This window comes from Oenanthe melanoleuca, chromosome 2 (assembly GCF_029582105.1).
Source record: "Oenanthe melanoleuca isolate GR-GAL-2019-014 chromosome 2, OMel1.0, whole genome shotgun sequence".
NCBI classification, from domain to species: Eukaryota; Metazoa; Chordata; class Aves; order Passeriformes; family Muscicapidae; genus Oenanthe; species Oenanthe melanoleuca.
In genome coordinates this window covers 111,739,306-111,761,463 of record NC_079335.1, presented here as the reverse complement: position 1 = coordinate 111,761,463, position 22,158 = coordinate 111,739,306, and the positions used below count along the sequence as shown (strand labels likewise).

Below are 22,158 nucleotides of genomic sequence, written 5' to 3'. Positions count from 1 at the left end.
CAGTCTCCTCCTCCTCCTCCTCTCCTCGGTTGTCTCCTACTTCTCACCGTGGCCGGGCCGCCGCCCGCCCGGCCGTGGGAGTGCGGGGGGGTGCGTGTTTTTGGGGATGCTCGTGTGCCCACGCGCGGCCGTGGGAGCCCGGGCTGCCCTCCCGTCCCGTCCCATCCCATCCTTCCGGGTGCCCCTCCGTGGCGGACCCTCCCCTGCCGCGGACCGGGCTCGCTCTGCCTCCCGTCCCGCGATGTTGTGGTCTTTCTGCCCTTTATGGTTTCTAATGAGGATGAAGTAAGGCGGCTGCTGCCATTGCTGCTCGTGGTGGACCCTGCAGAAATACTCAATTTATCTTGGCTTATAGGGAATTACCAGCGCTTTAGAAAGACATCATCACTAGCTTTGCCGCCCTTGGGATCCATCTGCACATTGCTAGCTAGAATCTTGGTGGATTTTTAAAATTTTTTTTTTTTTTTTTTTTTGTGTGTGTGTGTGATAATGACTGGTGGTTTGGGGGTATTTTTGTCGGGGTTTTTCTTTTTGTTGTTGTTGTTGGCTTGTTTGTTTCTCTTGTTAGTTTGTTTGTTTTTGTTATTGTTGTTTTGGTTTTGTTTTGAGTTTGAGGAGGAAAGGGAAGGTGCCAGTGGATATATTTGACAACAGCAAAATATTTGGGACACTCTTCACTTCGAATTGATAGTTATAGTTACACTTGTAATCTGCCTCTGTGCTGATTCATCTCACGTTAAGGGAGAGGCTTTTAAGTCCCCCTTCGTTCCTTCCTCTGTCCCCTCCGCTCATTTTTCTCTGCCCAACAGCCGGGAGGGTGGCAACCCTCGTGTGAATGCGGGCTAGCCCGGCGGCCGGGAACCTGGACATCGTGTGTCCCCTCTCGCTCTGTGTGACACTTGCAAACACACGGCTCTTCTGATTCAGGGAATATCTTATATTTCTGTGTTATATGAATGTATCTTCTATGTCTGTGTTAGTGGCAGAGAAATGTTTTATGATTTCTTCACGGTGTCATCCTCTCCACTAATCTCCCCGCCCCCCCACCATTCTCTTACTTGTTTATATGTTTGTGTATCTTTTTAAGTTTGACACAATTTGAAGTGTCAAATTTCAGGCCGCTTAAAACACGCTTTTAACCACAATACTGAGCATCCCTTGAACAAAACTTCCTAAAAATGCAGATATTGTGAGGAGAAGGAATAGAAGGAATTGCCTGGGTGTCAGAAGGGGAACAGGTACAGAAGGAGAAAGGAAAGAAAAACACCCAAAACCCAAACACCTCCCCAGCCCCCCAAACTCGCCAGACATCAAATGACAGATTTAAGCATTTTCCTCTTGTAAATGCTGGCATTATATGTTACAGTAATTACATGCTCTGGGCTACTGTTACAGTGTTTGTCTGCTGGATAGTAACCTGAACTTATGAAGTGAATACAGTTGTTTTTTGGATAATAGTAGTATTTATAGCCAAGATTATTCATAGCAGATGTCCTATGCATATAAGCATTGTTAAATATGCTTTTAACTTTCTGGCCTGCAGTGTTAAAGCCTATGTACATTGTGAAGAGAGAAATTTTCTTTTTAAAATTAGATGTATTAAGCAAAGGTCAGAAGTAAAATCTAGGGCAAATAAAGGCCAATGTAAGTGTTATAAAAAGAGATGAGGTTGTATTTTAACTTTATGTAGAAGCAAGGAAAATGGGTACTTACTATCAAAATTGCATTATAGTTGCATATTTTGACTTGTCAGAATGTGATACTTCTGTCGTTTATTACCTGTAAGTGTTCTGCTGCTTTTACCTTGGAATCTGACAACCAGGATTTACATGTCTGAAAGTCAGCCTGTGACAATTTACAAACTATGTTGAATATATTGTTGTAGCTGTACTATGGGAGAAATGGTTCTCTAGGAATGGACAATTTTTGTATTTTAATTTTAGGGTAGAAAACTAAATGAGCCGGCTAGGTGCTGTGCATTTACATATATTTAGATATAAAAACATTATTTTCTGTTATAAAATAAAAATTGCAGCTTAAGCTGATTAAGGGAAACTTTAGTCACCTATCTATCACTTGGTATTGCCTGCTGTTTCTTTTAATGTCTAAACATTTTGAAGGGGTGCCATACTTCCAGAATTATTTTTCACTATAGCTTCACAAAATAGATGAAAAAGACCTAATTCCTCCTGAAGTTAGTTGGATGTGTCAATAATGCTTGAATAGATTATTTCTTCTACTCTGTAGTATGTATTATTTGATAGCATTACATCTTGGTAAAGGCTTTTCATTATAGGAGTAAATTTATTTCTGTTCCCTATCGAGAACACTTATGCTTCTTTAAAAAGCGTCCTTTTCAACATAACCCTGTTGGCATTGGTATTAATTTACTTTTCCTTTGCTGTCTCTTTCCATAAATATGTACAGAGAGATGAACTTTGTTTAATCCACAGAACAAGCATGGTTGAATCTGAGCCTGAAATCTCATTATGCTCCCTTGAGCAAATCTTAAAACAGATAATAGTCAAGGTGAATGGTTTTGTTCTTAATTGTGATGATGTCTGTACATAGGTAAAAGGAAAAGCGAGTCGAAGTTCACAGCAATTTGAAACTCTTTATGTATGAAAGAGCAAATTCTTCATTCAGACAGATTTGATCAGAAAACTACCCAGATACATGGGGATTGCGTGGGTGTAAGCAAGTAACATTTGGGCCTGTGTGCTTTTTATTAAAAATCTCTAGAGAAGGATATGTAGCATAGGTATATAAGGTACAGATTTGGAGTTAAAGGAAAGACCTGTGTTTCAGTTTGTTTTTTTTGTTTGGCTTGGGTTTTCTGTTTGGTTTGGCTTTTTCTTTTTTTTTAAATCAGTCCGTGCCACCACATATGCTAATTCAGTAAGAGTTTTTCGTGGGCATCTGCCCTTCATTAGAACAGTTTGAGAGTTTGAGAAGTCATGACAGCTGTAACAGTGGGTTTGTAATTCCTCATCTGTCGGCATATTGTTACACTATTTAAAATGAAGGAAGAAATTAAAATAGCTAACTAGTATCAGAAGTGTGTGAATAAAGCATTAACTTGCCTTCTGAAATATACTGAGATTTCTTGCTGCTCATGGTCTCTGGCAAGTTTGTTGCTTTATGTTGCCTGAATGAAATGTCAAGAAAAAACTTCCTTATATCTTCTACCAACGTGCTTAGCGTTCTAGTAAATACAAACAGTCCTGTGTTAGAGCTTTTTAGTTCTGTGTTTCCATCAAGCATGCCAAGATGTGGATTTTGTAATGTGGAAACCCACATTGTAGACTTGGAATGAGCCCACAGATTTGTTTCATATGGGATAACAGAGAGTCCTAAGTAATAACTCTCAGTTTTTAACTAACTGTGGTAGATTTGAACTGGTGGCATAGTTGATGGGACAGCTAACTCATGGTACTGCTGAGTGTTTAAAAACATAATTCACAGTGAATGGTTTTATATTTTCAGGATTATGTTTCCCACTTAACTTCAATAACTTCTGGTTTTCATATACATATATATATATATATATATATATATGGGGTTTCACAGGGGGTTTGTTTGTGTGTTTATTTTGTATTTTTTGTTTGTGGGTTGGCTGGAGTGTTTTGAGGGGTGGCAGTGGTGTAGGGTTTAAAATTGCCAGCTCCTGAATTATTGTTAAGATGCTTGTGGCAAACTCTTCAGTGCAAGGATTACTGAACTACTGTGACACAAGCATTATTTTATTAAGACAAAAACATATATCCCATGTGTTCTTTCCTTAAGCATGTAAGAAATACAATTAGGCAGTTTCTTCTCAAAAAGCTAACTTTGGTTGTTTGTCTTTGTTCAGTGCAGCATCTGCCATGTCTACAGAGGGGCAGAGAGTGGATGATAGTCCAAGCACTAGTGGAGGCAGCTCTGATGGAGATCAGCGTGAGGGTGCTCAGCAGGAACAAGAAAGGGAGCAAGTTCAACCCAAGAAAAAAGAGGGGAAAATATCAAGCAAAACAGCTGCTAAATTGTCAACTAGTGCTAAAAGGTACAGTGTTCTTCCTGATTGTTTATTTTCCTTTCTCTTCTTTCAGCTGACCATCAAATCCATGTATTGACTCAGTATATTAATTTTCTGATTGTTTTATTATTACTGTATCAGTGTAACAGCCTTTTGAGACTGGTCATAATAATGAGACCTGTACAGTTCTGCCTTTCTTTGTCAGTTTGCCTCTTTCACATGGTTTTAATAGTTGCTTGCATGATAAAAGCTGACATTTTTTTATTGCTAATAAAACTCAGACAGTTTTGTAGCCTTATAAAATATATCTCTGTATATGTATGACTGATGTTGAAACTTGTCAGTGTAACTTACAGTTAATTAGCCATAAACATTTCAGACAGTTCAGTAACTCAGCATGTTAGGACTACTGTAATACCTATTGCCATGAAGTACTGCCTTTTCTTTTCCTGGATGGTCAGGTCAAAAATACTTGAGTGAACAGCAAATCTATGTTGATTTCATTACTTTAAACTGTGATCTGTTTTAATACCCATTTCTTTTCCCTCTCTTTTCTGATTGAGATGAAAGGTTGGTTTGTAGAATAGCTATTTAAATTATTCTATGCTATCACGTTCATCTCCAGATAACGATTGTCTTGCTCAGACCAGACAGAAGGAATTTACAGTTTAGTGTTTCTTCCCTAGTACATGTAGGGTTGTTAGTCTGGGCAAGTGGGATTATAGTGATTGAGGTTAAAAAGCACTCATAAAATAACCTGACAAGAGACCAATTCTGCAGACTGTCCCGATGCAGAATTCCCAGATCTCGTTTCTTTGCTAGTCCAAGGCTGTGTAAACTACAAGAGAAAACACTGGAGTTGTACCAGTGTGGTGCTGTAGGAAAGGAGAAGCATCAAACCCCTGCTGCCATAATTTATAACATGTGCATGTAGTCAGAGTCTGTAAATAATAATATATAAGCATGTGTGTACATCTTGTCAGGATTCAAGTCTTTGTTTTGCCTTAATCTGTCCCTTACCAACAAAATCGTTTTCGGAACTGAAGTATCCTTTGTCTTTCCAGTGAGGTACTGTCATGCTTTTCTTCTGCTGTGGATACCTTTCTTAGAGCTGGTTTTTTTTTCCATTTTTAATTCCCTGGAGAAATTATTTTTGGACACCCATTCCTATTATGGCACTTTTAGGAGATTAATTGGTCATATCACTTACAGAATGGCCAGCAAAACTTGCCTGTGTTTCCTTTTATGACAAGAAGGGAAAAAAACCCCACCCAGCTTTCACTACAAATTGTGATGTTATTCATGTAGTTAATCTTCACAGCCATTATGGTTTCTGGTCCTCTCTTTCATCTGCTTCCTGCTATTATTATTTTTTAAATATTAGGAATATTGGATTAGTCATGACTTTTAAGGTCATAAAAACAGTTTCAAGCATCTTTAGAAAGCAGTCTGTGCTTCTGAGCTTTGTACAATGCCTGGTGTAATGATGCTACAATTCTGACAAGGGCCTGTGGATGCTATCTTATTAAAAAATTAATAATGATATGTCAGAAATTGGTCTATTAATCTTAGCTTTGTATCTTCAAAGCTTAGAGCTTTTATCAACAAGCATTTTACAGCGATAAAATTACTTAAACCTTTTAAAGTTTAATCATATCTGCTTATGGTTCTGCTGAAACTAATTATGCCATCAGTTGCTGACATCAGTACATTTGCCAGTTAGACTCTAAAGCTAGTTTTACATGTCTAGTAATATTGATTATACATTTCAGAAATATACATTTGATTATACATTTTAATAGCTGACATGACTTACAATAGTTCTGTAGATATGTGTACAGTATTTTTGAAGAGAAGTGTATTTTAGGAGTGCTGGTTGTTGTAGCACTTTCTGGAAGGGTTAGAGAAACATAGAGATTTATAGAAATGGGGGTTTTTATTAGTATAATTGTATTTTTTTTCCTTTATTTGCTCTTTAATATTCAGTAGTTTGTCATTGTGTTAGAATTGAGATTGGACCTTCTCTAATCTGGCCAGGTTTTCGTATTACAGGTTTTTTTTCTGTGTTTTTTAATTAAAATCAGTAGTGTCTCAAGAAAGCTAAATCAGAAATTAAAGTAGAGGCTAAAAAGGAGAGGAGTAGCATAAAGTAAGGAAAAATGTCTTAATGTCTTCAATATGTGATAAGTATTCCAGAAATTACATGTACAAAACATCTTCATAGTAATATTGTTATTTTAGTTCATTAGGAATGAGAAATAGTGCAGGATTAATAAAGCTTAACTCTTGTACCTTTATTATAGTGAAAGGAGTCAGCTCTGCTAAAATCAGTAAAGTGCTCAAACAACAGAGTGTAGCACAGTTATTAATTTGGTCAAGATTTGCTTACTCCTGTTAAAAGCATCAAACACCAGCAAGTTCACTGGAGCTAAAGTCACAGACTACAGACATGACTCTAACCTGAGTTTGGAAATCAGATTTTCTCATTTGGAAAGCTTTTTCCTGCATATGGAATTGTAGCCACAGTATTTTTGGATTGCATTATGATACCTGCAGTATATGAAGGAAGATTTGTGCATCTCTATGTGGAAAACTGTTTTGCTTTTCTTTTGTATGTTTATGTAGTCAGTTAGATTTAAAGAATTTTTGGTAGCATGGGGTTTTATATAAATCAAGATTTAGCACTGTGATGCCTTTTGCTTGTGTAATAGTAAACTGCTCCCATGTCTTATGTATGAATATACCCTTCAAGCAGCTTAACTGCTTTCCAAAGTGCTCTGATTACAGAGGCTGTATGAAACCACTTAAATTTCTATTTGAGCAAGATTTTTGGTATTGAGATACGGAGTTTCTTCTGTTAGCATTGCTGTGGATGGCACCAAGAAGGCAGAATGCCATCACACACTGTCCTTCTCTGTTAATACCTCAGCACTGGCTGCTGTACAGGTGTAATAGCTTACAGCATGTGTCGTGCAGCGTGCCGGTCCTTCAATTTTCCTCACCCAGAGGGCATCACCTTAAATAGCAACCTTTCTTACCCAACATGTCAAGATTGAGAAACTCGCTGCATATCACAATTACAGTTCAGACAGGGAATTGAGTTGCTGTCCTTGAAAACAGCAGGCATCTTGTTACCTCTTAAGTAGCAAATCTTAGCATGACCTTTGGATTGAGAGAAGTGTAACCATTCTTGGCTGACACAGTAGCTCAACAAATAAATGTATTGTTTTGCTTGGCTCCTGAAGTTGCTGGTTGAAAAACCTGTAAACCTTTATGTCCAATCCTGACATTTTTTAATAAGTATCTGTGCCTACAATGAATTGTGGACTCTACAACTTCAGTTGTAATCTTTTCATTATTCAAAGAAGTTGCTGCCTTAAGGAGGAGCAAATAAGTGATAGATTAAATTGGTTCAAAAATTCAGCAAAACTGAGCATTTTTCCCTCCCCTTACCCTTCTTTTTCCTGAGAGTTTTATCACAGAATCTGGAAATGATATTTAGCATGTTGAATATGGAGTGCTTTTTCTTACAAGAAATATCCTTGTCATTTATCCATCTTTTAGACAGTAGGCGAGAATATTTCTTTTCCTCCAATATGAAACTAATCAAATGATAAATTTCCTGCTCAGTCACAATTTGTTTAGTATTGAAATACATACTAGTGACTGCATTTTAAAGTATTTTCTAAGTAGTATATTCTTTGGTATAGGCTATTGATTGGTCTGGCTTTTATGGGTAGAGAGACGTGTAGTTTAGAAAACAGGATGTGGTAAAAGTAAATTATTATCATGTAGTCCTTTGTTTTATTTCTTTTCCTATTAATAATGTTGGGAAATTCTCTAATACGTTCATGTCTCTGTTAGCTTTAGAGAACTGTTTTGTGAAGGAAACAACACTCAGTCCCTTTTGGCTTGGTACAGTTGTAAATATGTGTCTGTGAAAATTAATAATGTTTGAAATCCACAATGTACTTTCATGCTTCTGAATTTACGAGTAGATTAACCTTTTGCACCATTACTGGAAGGCAACTGTGTTTGTTCTTTTCTGTTAGTAAAATGGTGGGAATTTTTTTTTAATATGTGTGTATATACATATATATGTATATATGAGAGAGAAGAGTCAAATGACTTCTCTAAGACCCAACAAAGTATGAGATCTGTCATTGCAAATTAAATGTCTTATGTGTGCAGCCCAGGGCTCTGATTACTAGCAAGAGCCTCACCCCCTGCCATCATCCCCATTGTCCAATATGTAGTAAACCATAATGTCATCAGTTTTAAGTATAAACTGGATATATATAATGATTTTAATTTAGAGGGTTTTCCCTCTTTGGCATTGCTAAACATAACTGTTATTGAGGCAGAAAATCCAAAGAAACAGATGCCAGAAAGGACCCTGAGAAAACGCGTTTAGTTGCCAGAGGCCGCGCGTTCTCGCGGGGGATCCTCGGTGGTCAGCGGAGGAAACGAGGCAGGTCCAGATTCCGAGGGGAATTCCCATCGGTGGGGATGGGAAGCGAGTGCCAGAGCACGTGCAGACAAAGGGCTGCTCGCACGCTGGAGGTCTCTGTCGGTGCGAGGCTCTCCGGGATGCTGCCCCATGATTTAATTGTGACTCTGAATGCTGTGACATGTGAACAAGCTACGTGTCAGCTGTTCTACAGAAACTGCTTGTGAATGAGCTCCCAGCATGAGTGCAAGGTAAATTGAGGTTGTGACAAAAGAAATGTAAGGTGTATAAATTAATTTTAGTTTGGGACACCACAGGCTAGGAGAACAAACATGGGCAGCTTGCTGAGGAGCAATTGATGGACAGGATTGTGGTAATATGTTTGTCTTGTTTGTGTAAGAATAATCATGAATTAAACATCTCTTTGTCTTAGATGTTTGCAAGAGCAATGATGTCTTTTGAACATGAATAGACTGTGCCATCTGATCAATCTTTGTCTTGAAGCAGAAAGGTGGTTTGTCCGTGTCTGCTCAATCACAAAATAACTTAAGGGCCATTTTAGTGCTCTTGGCACTAGAAGTTTTGGGTTGAACTAGAACAGATGGAGAAAATGAGAGACTGTTTTGTTTTCAGAATGTAAGGAACGTGGGTTAGGATTTAGGAGGAAGAATGTAAAATTTTTGATCTAGGACTAAAGTCATTGAAGTTGTCAATCATTTCTTGACTTGCTTCATACTCACTCTAATGCCATGAAATATTACCTGTTTTTACTACTATATGTAAAACAAAGGAATGATCTCTGACTCTATAATAAAGTGCAATGCCATCATTCTGTAACTTCAAAAAAGGCTGAAAAAGCAAAGTAACTCATAAACCACAAAACTGAAGTTTCCATGCAACCTAGGTTTTCTGTAGTTTGATTTTGTGATAGTGTAGATTTCAAAATCATGGCAGAATTTTGTAATATACAGATGAAATATTTTAAGCATTCCCACAATTAAGTTGTGATTTGTTAGGATTCTTTAAAAAAGCTAACTGTTTTAAAGCAACATTTTTGTTGTGCTCAAACTTCACTAATTAAAAAGTGGGATGACTTTCAGTGTTACTACAATGATGTTGTGCTTGACTAGGCAGACTGTTCTTGTATTTTTATAAGAAAGTTATGATATTTATTGAAAGAATTCTGTATGCTGGAGGTACAAGCATCTCAATGAGTAGAAAAAGCAAGTAAAGATCAAATTGCTTGCCCTCTACAAAAATAACTTTGTAGGGTGTACAGCAGCTCTGTATGTGGGGTGTATACATCCAGCTGTGGCAGAGATCAAGGATTCAAGGACTTGACTTGGAAGCATCAGCCTGGGAATGACCAGAAATCCCGAACAACAAAGTTGCTCTCTGTGGAGTAAAAACTCTGGCAGGATGCCTGTAATGTCTTTATGAGTGATCTAGATGATGTGGCAGAGTGCACTCTAAAGTTTTCAGATGGCACCAAGTTGGGTGCAAGCTGGTACATGCAGGGGCATTCTATATTATGTATGCCAATAGACCTGAATGTTTATTTTGGTAAGCCATTTGTTTTGCCTGTATTTATATGCATAGGAGTTAGAAGAAAATCTAAGCATCTGGAAGAGTATTTTTATCTTTTCAATGATCTCATCAGGTCTTAATGAATGATTATTACTTCTGCCTACAAATCTTGCCCACGTATGTCCTAATTATTTCAGAATGTGAATGATAAAGGCTGGAGTTTCTGGTTCAGGCCAGTTCTTCTACTGCTGTTGATTCATTTATTCATTATAGCCATAAAACCAATTCATAGTGGCATAAGGGGAATTTTGATAGTGGCTGTGAGACTCCTTAAAATGCAAGGTTGTGTTTGGACTGTAACATTATATAAAGGATTAAACTGCTCTTTTTTGCATTATATATGTCAATATATCTGAATGCTTATTGTGATATGTCATTTTCTTTACCTGTATTTATATGCAAAATGGGAAGCAGTCATTTTTAGCATGATATGTGTAGGTCAGGCTTGAACCTTTGGCTTGTGACTTGAGCACCTATCTCAGGAGTTTGAGTGGCATTATTGTGTAGTTATTTCTTTTTTAGTGTAAGGAATAATAGGAATAGCAATCTGCTCTGTGCATGAAATCTTGTGAAGCAGAAGGCAAGGAGAAAATACTGAGGATGTATTGATTTGTTTTTCTTTTCCTTCCTCCTTCTAAATGTTCACGATTTTGTGCTGAAGTAACCTATAAAAAAAGCCTTGGGCATAGTTTATAGGGAAGGTGTCATTCACAGTCCTTCTTGTGGCACTGTAATCTGGCAAGTCTTTGGGAACTGTAAACTCCTACAAGTTCCTTAGGGAACTCTGTATCCTCTTCTGCATGCTTAAATTTCTTCAGAGGTCAAGATACTGGCTCTGATGCAGATGGTGGTGTAAAGGAAAAGAGCCCCCGTTGCCAGCTGTGGCAGAGATCAGGTATTCAAGGACTTGGCTAGGAAGCATCAGCCTGGGAATATCCAGAAATCCTTGACAACCAAGTTGCTCTCCCTGGGGGAAGAACTCTGGCAGGGTGCCTGTGATGTCTTTATTGGTGACCTGGAGGATGTGGCAGAGTGCACTGAGAAGTTTTCAGATGACAAGCAGTTTGTACACACAGGGGCAAGGCTGTGGCTCCGAGGGATCTGGCCAGGCTGCAGGAGAGGGTTGACAGGGAACTCATGAAATTCAACAAGGACAAATGAACACCATGCACGTGGGGAGGACTTGCCCCTTGCTCAGATACATACTGGGGATCATCTCTGCTCAGAATGGTGTGGGGGCCTTGGCAGACAGCAGGCTCAGTGTGGGAGCTATTAACAGAACCACAGTCCATAGACAGATGAAAGAGATTTATCTGCCTTTACTCAGCTCTCATTAGACTGCATCTGGGGTAGCATTTACCCAGTTTTGTCCCCTCAGTGAAAAGAAGGCAGGTATCAGAGTGAGTCCAGCAGCAGGTCCCCAGGCTGACCAGGGAGCTGGAGTACTTCCCTTTGGGGAACCCAATATCAGCTCCCACAAAATGCAGGAGATTGTGAAGTCCTGGGTGGGCTTATTCTGGGCAATTTTCCTTTGAGCTGGGGGGTTTTGCCTGCCAGTTCAGTATACATTAAGAAGCTAAGTATTCTGGAGGGCAAGAACTATAAGACATACAGCAGGAAGGGAAATAGAAGGAGGGTATATGAGATATTTAGTAATTGTGTAAGTGAACAAAGGAGCTGAGAATCCTGACCTATGGAAAAAAGTGTGATTTTTCTAGGTGGCTGCTCATGGCATTTGTTCCTTGTTGGAGGTTCATTTTTCAGAAAATATTTGATTTTTACTTCTACATGTTCTTGCAGCTTCAGCTTCATGAAACATTATAGATCAGCTTTCAATCAGAAATTCTAGGAATGATATTTTGTTACTGTTTATTGATGTAGAAATGTTCATAAAGTTGAAATAAACAGATTGAAAAGAAAGTCCTGATAATAACTTCTTTCTTTTTTTTTTTTTTTTAAGAATTCAGAAAGAACTTGCAGAAATTACATTAGACCCTCCTCCGAACTGTAGGTAAGTTCACCTGGATTTTATTAATTTGGAATATGGAAATGAAATGTATGGAGCTGTGGAAATTGCATAGGGGACTGAAGTAATTTTTAGTTATTCCTTCGTGCTGATTATTGAGTAATTTTGGAATAAGAGATGATAGATAATATGTTGCCTGCATATAAGGAGTTGATATGACATACTTTCTGGTAACCTAAGTAGTGGCATAAATGGATGAACTCTGTGGTGCATTGATAGATACAGGACAAATACCAAATCACCCTTCATTTCAGATATGAAATGGATAGTATTTTGTTTGGTTCTGTAAAATGTAATCTTGGTGGCAGTTGCTTGGTATATTTGATTCCTTTCTTTTGCAAGTTGTTAACACACTGTGAATATAATGGAGAAAGGAAAATGTTATAGGTGCAAACTGTAGTAATTGTCTGATTGTGTTTGTGGCAATCAATTGCAATATTCAGTGGACACTTCCTGAATCAGAGTATAGCATCATATGGACTTTCTGATAATGGCTGTGTGCTTGTTTGGTTTGGGTCTTTTATTTTGTTGTGGTTTGCTTTGCTTTGCTTTGGTTGGAGCAGGGGTTGCGGTTTTTTTGTCACATATGTTTACTTCTGGTATGTTTAAAATTGACTTTGAAGTGAATGATGAGATAGACCTTGAAACCCTGACTGTCTGGTGGCTGGTTCTGTATACAGTTGTTTTCAGATGGCTGTCTCAGGCTTCTTATCTGTCAGCCTGTGACATATGGTCAGTGTTGGAGCTGGGCCAGGGCTGCACATTGCTGTTTAAAGGAGTCTGCTACTGCACCTCTCGTGGTGAGAGGCTGGGCTCAGTGCAGAAGAATAGCTTCCACCCAGTCCTGCCACCCCATTTCAACTGATGTGGTTAGTAGGTTTCATTCTCTTAATGCACTAAAAAGAAAGATTGATAGAAATGGCTGGTTGCATGCAGCTTTTATAATGAATCCCAGTATGTTTCAGTATCGAATTAACTAAGCAACTGGTAGTAAAAATGACAGTCAGCTTTATTGTTTTGGTCTCTTGACAAAAGTATGTGTAAGAAAATACCCTAACAAGATTTGATGTGGTTCTGCTGGTTCTCAAGATAGAAGTCAAGTGGCTATGTACCAAAGCTCTGCTTAGTCAAGTAGCCTTGCAATAATAGCATTCAAAGAGTATTTCAGGCAATTAGGACAAACAGTTTTTTGCTGGATAAAACATTTTAATAGCTAAGCTGTTCTGTCATGCTTAGGACTGTGTTTGAGTCTTCAATCACATCAAAGCTCTTTCATGTGGCAGATTTTACTTCAGTGTTGATGACTGATGCCTATTAGTGAATTGATTTGCTGAGATGAATATGAAACTTCAGTCTGTTGTAGAAGAATGCTTAAGTCTTTGAACTGAGAGTAAAAGGCTTACAAGTTTTTACAGCAGTGTCATTTCTTCTAGTTTTCTGAAGCCTTCTCTTTATAAAAAGCAGTTGTTTCAGTATACAAGATACTATTTTTTTTTTTTTTTTTTTTTTGCTAGCAAGTGTAAAGTATTGGCTATCTTAGTGGAAAGCCCTTTGGTGACTTGCAATTTACAAAAAAACCAAGTTGAGCTGGAGGTTTCCTGGGTTTGTTGAATTATTTACACTAATGATAAAATAGCAATAAAGTACACTCCATGATGCTGTTTTTCAAAATCACAAAATTACATCTAACTTCATGTGTCTGCTGCTTTAATGCAGTTCTAGATAGATTGATAGATAACCATTAGTAACTTTAATATTAGCAAATATCTTTCTATAGTCAATACAGAATCACTTCATTTAGTTTTATGCTTTGTTGACATAGTCTAAACAGTGTTTTCATTTGAACTTCATCTATTTTCTATTATAGTCAAATGTTACAAAATAAATATATCAGCCAGGCAGGATTCTTGAGGAAAGCTGAGCCATTGTACAGTATATCTTACCCTAAAGTATCATCTAAAGGATACATCTTTTCTTGGTTTTAGTGAAATGTAAGTCATTGTTAAAAGACATGTTAGTTTTTTCTAATAAAAAGCCTGACCATATTTCATAAAAGTAAGTTCATTCCAGATGTAGGCTACCTGAAATGCTTGTGATTGCATCTTGTCTCCACTGTATGTCCTCTTTCATAAATAAAATAAATCATGGCTGAGCAATAGGAATGTGATAATTCTGAAAGCTAAATATCACAGAAGGTGTGAAGAAAGTTGTATTCAAGAATACAGCTATCTTAAGTAAATACTTAGGTAGTTCTGATAGGGAAGTTTTTGAGCTGAATTGGAACCTGGGTGAAGTATTGAAAGTCGATTTGCAAGACTTTTCATTAACTACAGCAGGCCAAAGCTTCAGGTTTCTCCAATTCATGAAAAAAGCCCCAGATGGAACAGTATCTGTATCACAGTAGCATCCCTCAGTCCCCTGGTGAGCTACACAGTCCAAGCAAGCTCCAAGGCAGCTGCAGCTTCCACTGCTGCAGCAGCTGTGATCTTAACATTTCCCCTGCCTCATCCCTGTGAAGAGAATACACTGCATAATCTTTGTGTTTGTTTGGAAGACAAAAAAAGTCTTGCTCACAAATATGCCTTGGAATTGGCAGATTATCACTGCTGGGACTTGCAGCATCTTTACAAAACTGTGGAATGCTCTGGGTTTCGGAGTTCCTAAAAAATCTGTCACTATGGCTTTAAAAGAAGAGTTAATGCTATAAGAAATTACAGTTGCCTGCCTCCCTACTTCCTTTTCTGTAGTTTGGATACTGGATGATGGAGAGAGTCCTCTTGGCTCCACAAACTTTGGCTCCTTCCTCAGAACTGAGAATGTATCATGTTCTGTGTGTGAAAAAGCCAAGGTGAGCAGTGTAATCATTGCTATTTTTGGGGAAGGCATGTTATAAAAAAGCCTGTTATACTTCACATTTAACAAAAAGAAATGGATGGTTTTCAGCATGTGTTGACCCATCCCTCCCTCCATTTTACTTTTATATTGAGCTGAATTTACTCTTCAAGGACAGTCCTGAATGCAAAGCAGGTGCACTTATGTTTTAAATCTGCAGCGTTGTGAAATTTCAGTTTGTCAGGAGATTGTAGATAAATTGTAATATATTGTAGATATTGTAGATATTTCCCACTTGTCTTTTTTTCCCCTCTCATTGAAATATCAAAGCTTGATTGCTAGAAATGGCACACATATTATGCTCCTGAGTAGTGCAAAGTATAGCTTATCTCACAGGTGATAAGATCCTCATATTTAAGTGTCATTTTCCTATATTGCCTTGCTGAAAGAGGGGAACAGTTGGAAATACTTGTAGCTAAAATAATGCCTTTTCAAACTTCCCCAAATTTTTGGCTGCATTGTGCATAAGACAAAAGATTTCATAGAATACAGCTTCTTGTATACTATTTTCCTTTTCACTGGCAAGGGTATAACATCTCTGTGGTAACTTATATACCAATTGCTTATATGGGAAAAAATATTTGGAAAGTATTTTATGTGTTTTTAGCTTCTTTCAATGTGGACTTAGCAGCTGGAAACAAGGACAGCCAGCATTAAGTGAATAGCTGCTCTCTGTGGATGGTACTTGGAGCAACTGCTCCAAATTTTCCTGTTAAGTCACTGATATTACCTATTTTCCCCTTCATGTTTTCTTTTGGTGTGTACTTTTCACCATTCTTTTCTGTGTATTTACTGCAATTCCTATTATGTTTTTTACATTTCCATTTATTTTAGCCTATAGCAATATAAGTAATGCTTGAGGCTCAGAAATACACTGTAAAGGACTGGGCAGAATGACTCTCATTCCAAAACAATCAGTTTAAAATCCTGTGTGTAGTCTTATCTCTTCTATTTTTTGGGAATCATTACATTAATTCCTTGCTTTTTATATTGTCTGCAAAATTGATAAGCAACCAGCATATGTGATTCTAATATTTTGCTTTTGAAAACTAATCACACTGATAATACTTGAAACAGTTCTTTTTGGGATGATGTTGAGAAAAGCCAAGTGGAATGGCAAAATTTTCGATTTGAATTAGGGAGAGAGGTCAGTGTGCCTCATGGATATTTCTTGTATTATTAATGAGTGTATGGAGTCCAACATTTCTGATTAATATTTCTTTACTCTGTTTTTGTTGAAATGTTGAGGCTGGGATCTTCATAACTCCATGGGATTATGTGAGTTCCAACAATTTCAGTTATTGTTCTTGGGACCACGTTTAAACTCTTTCCTAGTGCTGCTTTAAAGCTAAAGAGAGGGCAAAGTGTCAGGAGTAGAAAACAAAAGGGAGCAAAATATCAGGGAAAGACAGGGAGGGAGAAGATGGTCAGCCTTGCTCTAAAATGCAGAGGGGGAGAAGTGGAGGGACCTGGAGCAGCAGGTACAGCAAGTATCTACCCTGCAGTTGTGCTCTGTGATTTTGGTTTTCTTGGGGAGGCATCAGTCTGTAGCCACAGGCACATGGCTGTGATGCTAAAGTGTGAGCAGGATGAAAAACTATAGTAAGAAATGCTTTCTCTGAACATTTTTCTTCACAAACATCTCCATCCTGAATTTGGGCTCCCTTCCCATTGTGTTACTCATGGAGTTCACTGTCTGCCTGGATAGACTTGTTTTGATCTGCTGCTAGTCACCTTCCTCAGAACATGTGACAGAGCAATATATGGTATATACCTTATCCAGGTGTCTTTAGAATTTACAGCAAATAGCAAAACTTAGTCAAAAAGATAGAAGTGGTTTATACCAGGGTGCAGGGTTCTGTTGGATGTTTTAAAAATTTGAGTACTCACTGCAACTGCTTTGTGTTTTACTTTTGAGTCCCTTTCTGCTTCAAAAGCAGCAAGAAACATGTCCCAAAGACCTGCAAGTTAACAATCACGCTGGGATTATATTTTATAACAGCAACCATACTATATTTTATCACTTGAATTAGATTGCTGGTTTTTTTAAACTGGTGAGGTTTTTAGATTTTATTACCTTGGAGTACCTTGGATGAAAAGTGTCAGGTTACTTTTTGATACATAAACTTTTCATTCTTTTACTTATTTTGTTTTAAGATAGTGCAGAGCCACAATTTGTGCTTTAAGGTCTGAAGTATGTAACTATATTGAAACATTTCTTTAAAAATATCTGTTTATTTTCATGGTAAAAGTGACGTTCCAATGTCATATTGTTTACAAAGCATCTGTTTTTAAAAAATAACACAGGTGTTTCTTTTCATGGGTCTTCCATGTGTGAAGATGCAGTGTACTTAGAAGGCCCTCTAAAATTTAGCTGTTTTTTTAGTTACCTGATATCTTTGAAAATCTATGTTTGATATGAAAAATTACTAGAGAGCACTGAAATTTTTTTTTTGTCATTGAATAAACTGAGTTTCTAATATCTGCTTGACTGCATTATTGCTTGTTGTTGTGGGGTGATTTTAGGGTTGGTTACATGCAATGCTCAAAAGCTTCAGGATGTGTTGAGGCTATTGGTGGTTTGAAAAGTTAGCAACTTTCACAAAGGCAGGAGATGAAATAAAAGGAAGAAAGGCAGTAAAGGGAACCTGCCACTGGCTGCCTGCCAGGTCTGGCAGCTTCACTCAGTGATGACGATGTAAGGCACTGTCTGACAACACCCATTAATACCCCCAGCTGAACAATACCTCCACATCATTTCTGCCAGCTCTCCCAGTTTTTCAATGATGACAACTCCTCTCCCAGGAGGAGAGGAAAAGAGAAACTAGTGTTAGAGGAGAATAAGAGTACTTCAGCAAGCACCATTGGGAAGGTCAGGGAGATGCCAGAGCACATCCTATGGCACAGCTGAAGCAGGGAAATGAGATGGGGCATAAGGGGGCTCATGAAGATCACACATTCCTTGAAGCAGGAAAGGGCAGAAAAATGCTCCAAAAGCAGCCTGTGATGGACATGGCAGGATTCCTTGATATTTGCAATGTGCTTAGTGTAGAAAATAACTAAATCTCTGGTTTAAATTGTGAGTTGGGGAAGGTGGTGTGAAGAGCTGTAACAAGGGTAAAACAAAGCACTGTGATGCTTTTAGTGTGGGGAATTCTGAACAGAGAAATTCTTTTCCAGCAGTTTCATTTTGAGTTGCAGCTGGTCTTTGTAAGTCAGTCTCCTACAGTGTACAAGAGCAGTCCTTAATGCTTTCAGCTCCAGAATTTTTCAGACTGCCTCTCACAGACATTTCTTTTTCCTTTTCATAAATAGCTAAACAAAGGTGTTGGTTTAGGGTGAGAGATATTTTGTTTGGTTTTCTTTCATTTTTCCTGTGAGCCAGAATTTGATTTATATTATAAATCTGATATTTTATATGGATGTTTTTGTAATCTCCTCAGTAGAGCCCACATAAAACACACAAACAATAATAACAAAAAAGCCTTCCCCCCCCAACCCCTAAATTAAGTGTGTTAAACAAAAATTCATTGCTTGCCAGCAAGGGAAGCAAAACTTTACATCATTGCTAGGAGACTTTGCAAATACCTGCATGTGTAGGTTTTATATATAGTTAGCTAATTTTGTGAGGTTATTCCTTTTTTTCCACCTAAATCTAGACTAATTTCTAGTATGAAAACTATGTAACTTTACAGAAATTTGAGAGAGGAGAATTATTTGAAAGTGTACTGAATAAGCAGGCACTGCCATTTCATGATAATCATGTAAAAAACATGCTTTTATTAGCAGCTCATTACCCTTTAGTAATTTACTCATTATTGAATAAATGAGGGAAATGGAAGATATTTTGTCTGTTGGTTGGGACTGACAGCATAATGAAGTATTTGTTTTCTTCAATAAATGGCACAATCTCCTAACTGCCTAACACTGTTGTCTTCAGTAAACCACATTTGAGCAGAATTTGAATTCTGCTCTTCCCTGTAAAACTTAAATTCCCTCCCCTTGGAAATCTATTTTAAAAAAATCAGTCTTTCTCAGTTCCAATACCACGATTATATGGTTTTTCAACAGCTATTAAACTTTAGTGCACTTTATTTTGGGGAGAGGGATATTGTTTGTTTGTTTGTTTTGGCTTTTTGTTGTTGCTGGTTTTGTTCTGGGTTTTTTTTTGCATAGTCATGACAGTCTAAGGCAATGCTGAAATTTTTCTTTTGCTCTTGCTGTATATGGAATATAGATTATCAGTTAATAGACTGAATTTATTGAAATTGTTTTCCAAAATCTCCTGGTAGAAAGGCTGCAGTTTAGGACTAAAAAGTCATGAACTAGTAACAGAGCATGCTTTGCAATACTTCAGAAACAAACTATGAAATTGATCTGGATGCTGTTTTCTTGGTGAGCAATAAAATTTATTTATGCTGTACTTACACATTTGCAGCTTTGTTACAAGCTTTTTGGGGTATCTAATTGGCTGCAGCTTTGAATCATATCATAAACATGCCAAATGTTACTAATTACGATTAAGATATCTACTTGAAATAATCTTTGTTTTCGTTTTCTCTGACAATTTTTTTTCCCACTTATTTACATGCCTTTAATTTTTCATTTTAACAGCTCTTGCAACACTTTAATTTATTTCTGTTTCAAGGCTGTGCAATTGGATTAAACAGGGTTTTTAAATACTTCCATGTTGCTTGGAAAGAAGCCAGTTACTGTGTATTGGCTTAATAGAAACCATGCTTAGCAGTGCCTCACATATGGCAGCTCATGTTTGTGTGGTAAGACATTATGTATTTTAAATATTACCTTGTATGCAATAGTCAAATTTATGCCAGAATCTGAAGTTTCCTCTGATTAATGTTAACATTCTGGGTTGTTTTTTTTTAGGGGAGAAATGAGTAGTCAAATACATGATTTACTGTCTGCTTGGCACAAAAGCCATATTTATGTGGCCTTTATTAACTTGAGATGCATACTGTGCCTAGAGAGGGCTATAGGTGAGTGATAATATGCTTTTATGACACTTGTAGCCTTCTAATGTTGTAAATATTGTGGAGGCCAAGATGGTGATTCTTTAAGTAAGACTGAAATACAAGGCTTTGTGTTCAATTTAGTAGATGGAGCTATATTTGAAGAATAAGCTGTATACTGTTACAGCAATTACTCTTGGAGTAACAACACAGCTGACAACTTAAACCTTAAATTTCTAAAGGCTTTTTCTGCTTTGGGTGTTATTGTTGTATTGGATTTTTTAATTATTTATATCTTATTGTAACTTGTATGGAATTTGGAGCTTAGTATAGCCTCTAAGAATTTTAAGGCTTTTAAAGGCATTTATTCTGGATTATCTTGCTGTTAGGCAGTCTTTTTGTGTAAAATTCAGCAGTGACTTCGTATATATCAGAAAATAATGTTGTTATGCAGTGGAGAAACAGTGAATAATTCCATTATTTCAAAATGATTGCCTCATTTTTAGTACACATTGGGTTTTGGGGGAGAAGGGCTTTTTATTTCTGCAAGATTAGCTGATGTTTGATTTAACTTTCGTTTGGGAGGAATTGACAGTAAACACCACTGAATGCTCCCATCATAAATCTAATAGAGATTTTTATCCTTTTTATTGTAACTTTAAAATTGTCAATTCTATGACAGCAGTGCAGTATCTTCTGCATATATCATAATTCTATGGGCAATGCATAAAACCTATGGTAACAAACTGGATTTTGCACTTTAACGTGTTTTAATTCTAAAGTGTCTTCTATTTTTAAGTGTGTTATTACACTAGTTTATGATTAGTCTGTTTGCACATAGGAAGGCAGTATTTATAATTTTATGCTTCTGAGCTAAATAGATTTTTTTTTTAATGTAATTAAAGTATGCTTTGGATAGCTATATGGTGTCAAGTGTATGGTCATTTTAACATAGGATGGGATCCAGAGAATTTTAAAATTCTGTACAGTCTCAATATTTGCTATCTTAGGTAGGCTAAATGGGATAAATATATGTATTGCCTACAAAATTAGACATGTTATAACCCTTGCAGAGAAGATTGATGGAATGTAACGCATTTAATTTTCAGAGAAGTTTAGGACTGAAAAATTAGACGTCTGCCTAGTATGCAATTTCAGATTTGTTGATATAAATAATTGATTGCTAAGCTCATAGCTGTGGCATTTAGGGTTGCAAACCAGAGATTTTTAAAAAAAACTTCTAAATTTGGGGCTTGCAGCCAGAGTGAATTCGTAGAAATGCTGGTTTCAGAATCGCTGCAGTAAACTCAGTGTCAGGTTTTGCAGCAGCATGAAGTAACTGTGGATGGGATCCATTAAGCATTCTAGGTTAAGCTGTTGGCTGGAGTTAACTGGGCTTGAGTGTTCCACAGGAATTTTGACAGAGTCTAGTGTGAAAATGAACCTTCCTATTATTTCAGATTTTGTTGGACAGCTTGAAAAGCAGGGAATTAATGACTGAACCTTTCTTGGAAGAGTGTGTGTCTTGATTGCAGGAGAAAAGTTAGCCTTGCTCCATGTTACCTTGGGGTATGTCCCTTTTTCTGCAGCAGGCATCACGGGACACGCTTGGTTTTGCTCATTCAAAATCCTTTGTGGGAGTGCTCTTCTTGGCACTCTCTTATTGCTGGCTGGGTCAGAAACACAGCAGTGGTGTCTTGTATCTCCTGCATACAACCTGCCACGTTGCCTGCCAGAAACAATGCCTGGAGTCACTTTATGCCTCAGGTACAAAGAGCAGGCTCTTTGTCTCCCTTTGCTGAGGTACTTGTATGAGATCTGCTGGAGTTTGGCTCAGAGAAAATACTTGGCTCCAGTGGGGGGTAAAGACCCAACACCCAAGGTGTCCTTCTTCATGGCTGGCTGTTTGTTTAATTGTGTTCTGTTACACACAAAATAAGACCTGTCAGTCCATAAAACTATTTCTAAAAGAGTGCTTGCTTCACTGCCATGTCTTATTCTCAGCAGCGTCCTGTTGGTAGCAGCAAGAACAGTAAAACACTTAGACACACAGTGTGCACATTACAGAAATGAAGTGTCATACCAAAAATGGCTGTAAACATTTCACAGTCACTTGTCATTGCATGTTTGAAGGTGGGAAATTTTTAGGGAAGATGACTCCATTTTCTTCCTTCCCTGCATGTCCAGGCTGCCTAGAAGGGAAGATGTATTTACTCAG

The 22,158-nt window shown here is 37.5% G+C and overlaps 1 protein-coding gene across 2 annotated transcripts in view; it reads left to right on the top strand.

The window, feature by feature from the left end:
• Positions 1 to 22,158, top strand: part of LOC130249872 (ubiquitin-conjugating enzyme E2 E2) — a 196,125-nt gene that overhangs the window by 959 nt on the left and 173,008 nt on the right. The window contains exons 2-3 of one of the 2 annotated variants that reach the window (XM_056485023.1): positions 3,854 to 4,042; positions 12,013 to 12,063. In XM_056485023.1, coding sequence (XP_056340998.1) covers positions 3,867 to 4,042; positions 12,013 to 12,063 — 227 coding nt within the window. In that variant the 5' untranslated portion in view covers positions 3,854 to 3,866. The remainder of the gene's footprint in view (positions 1 to 3,853; positions 4,043 to 12,012; positions 12,064 to 22,158) is intronic. The other variant, XM_056485024.1, reaches the window with a different exon arrangement.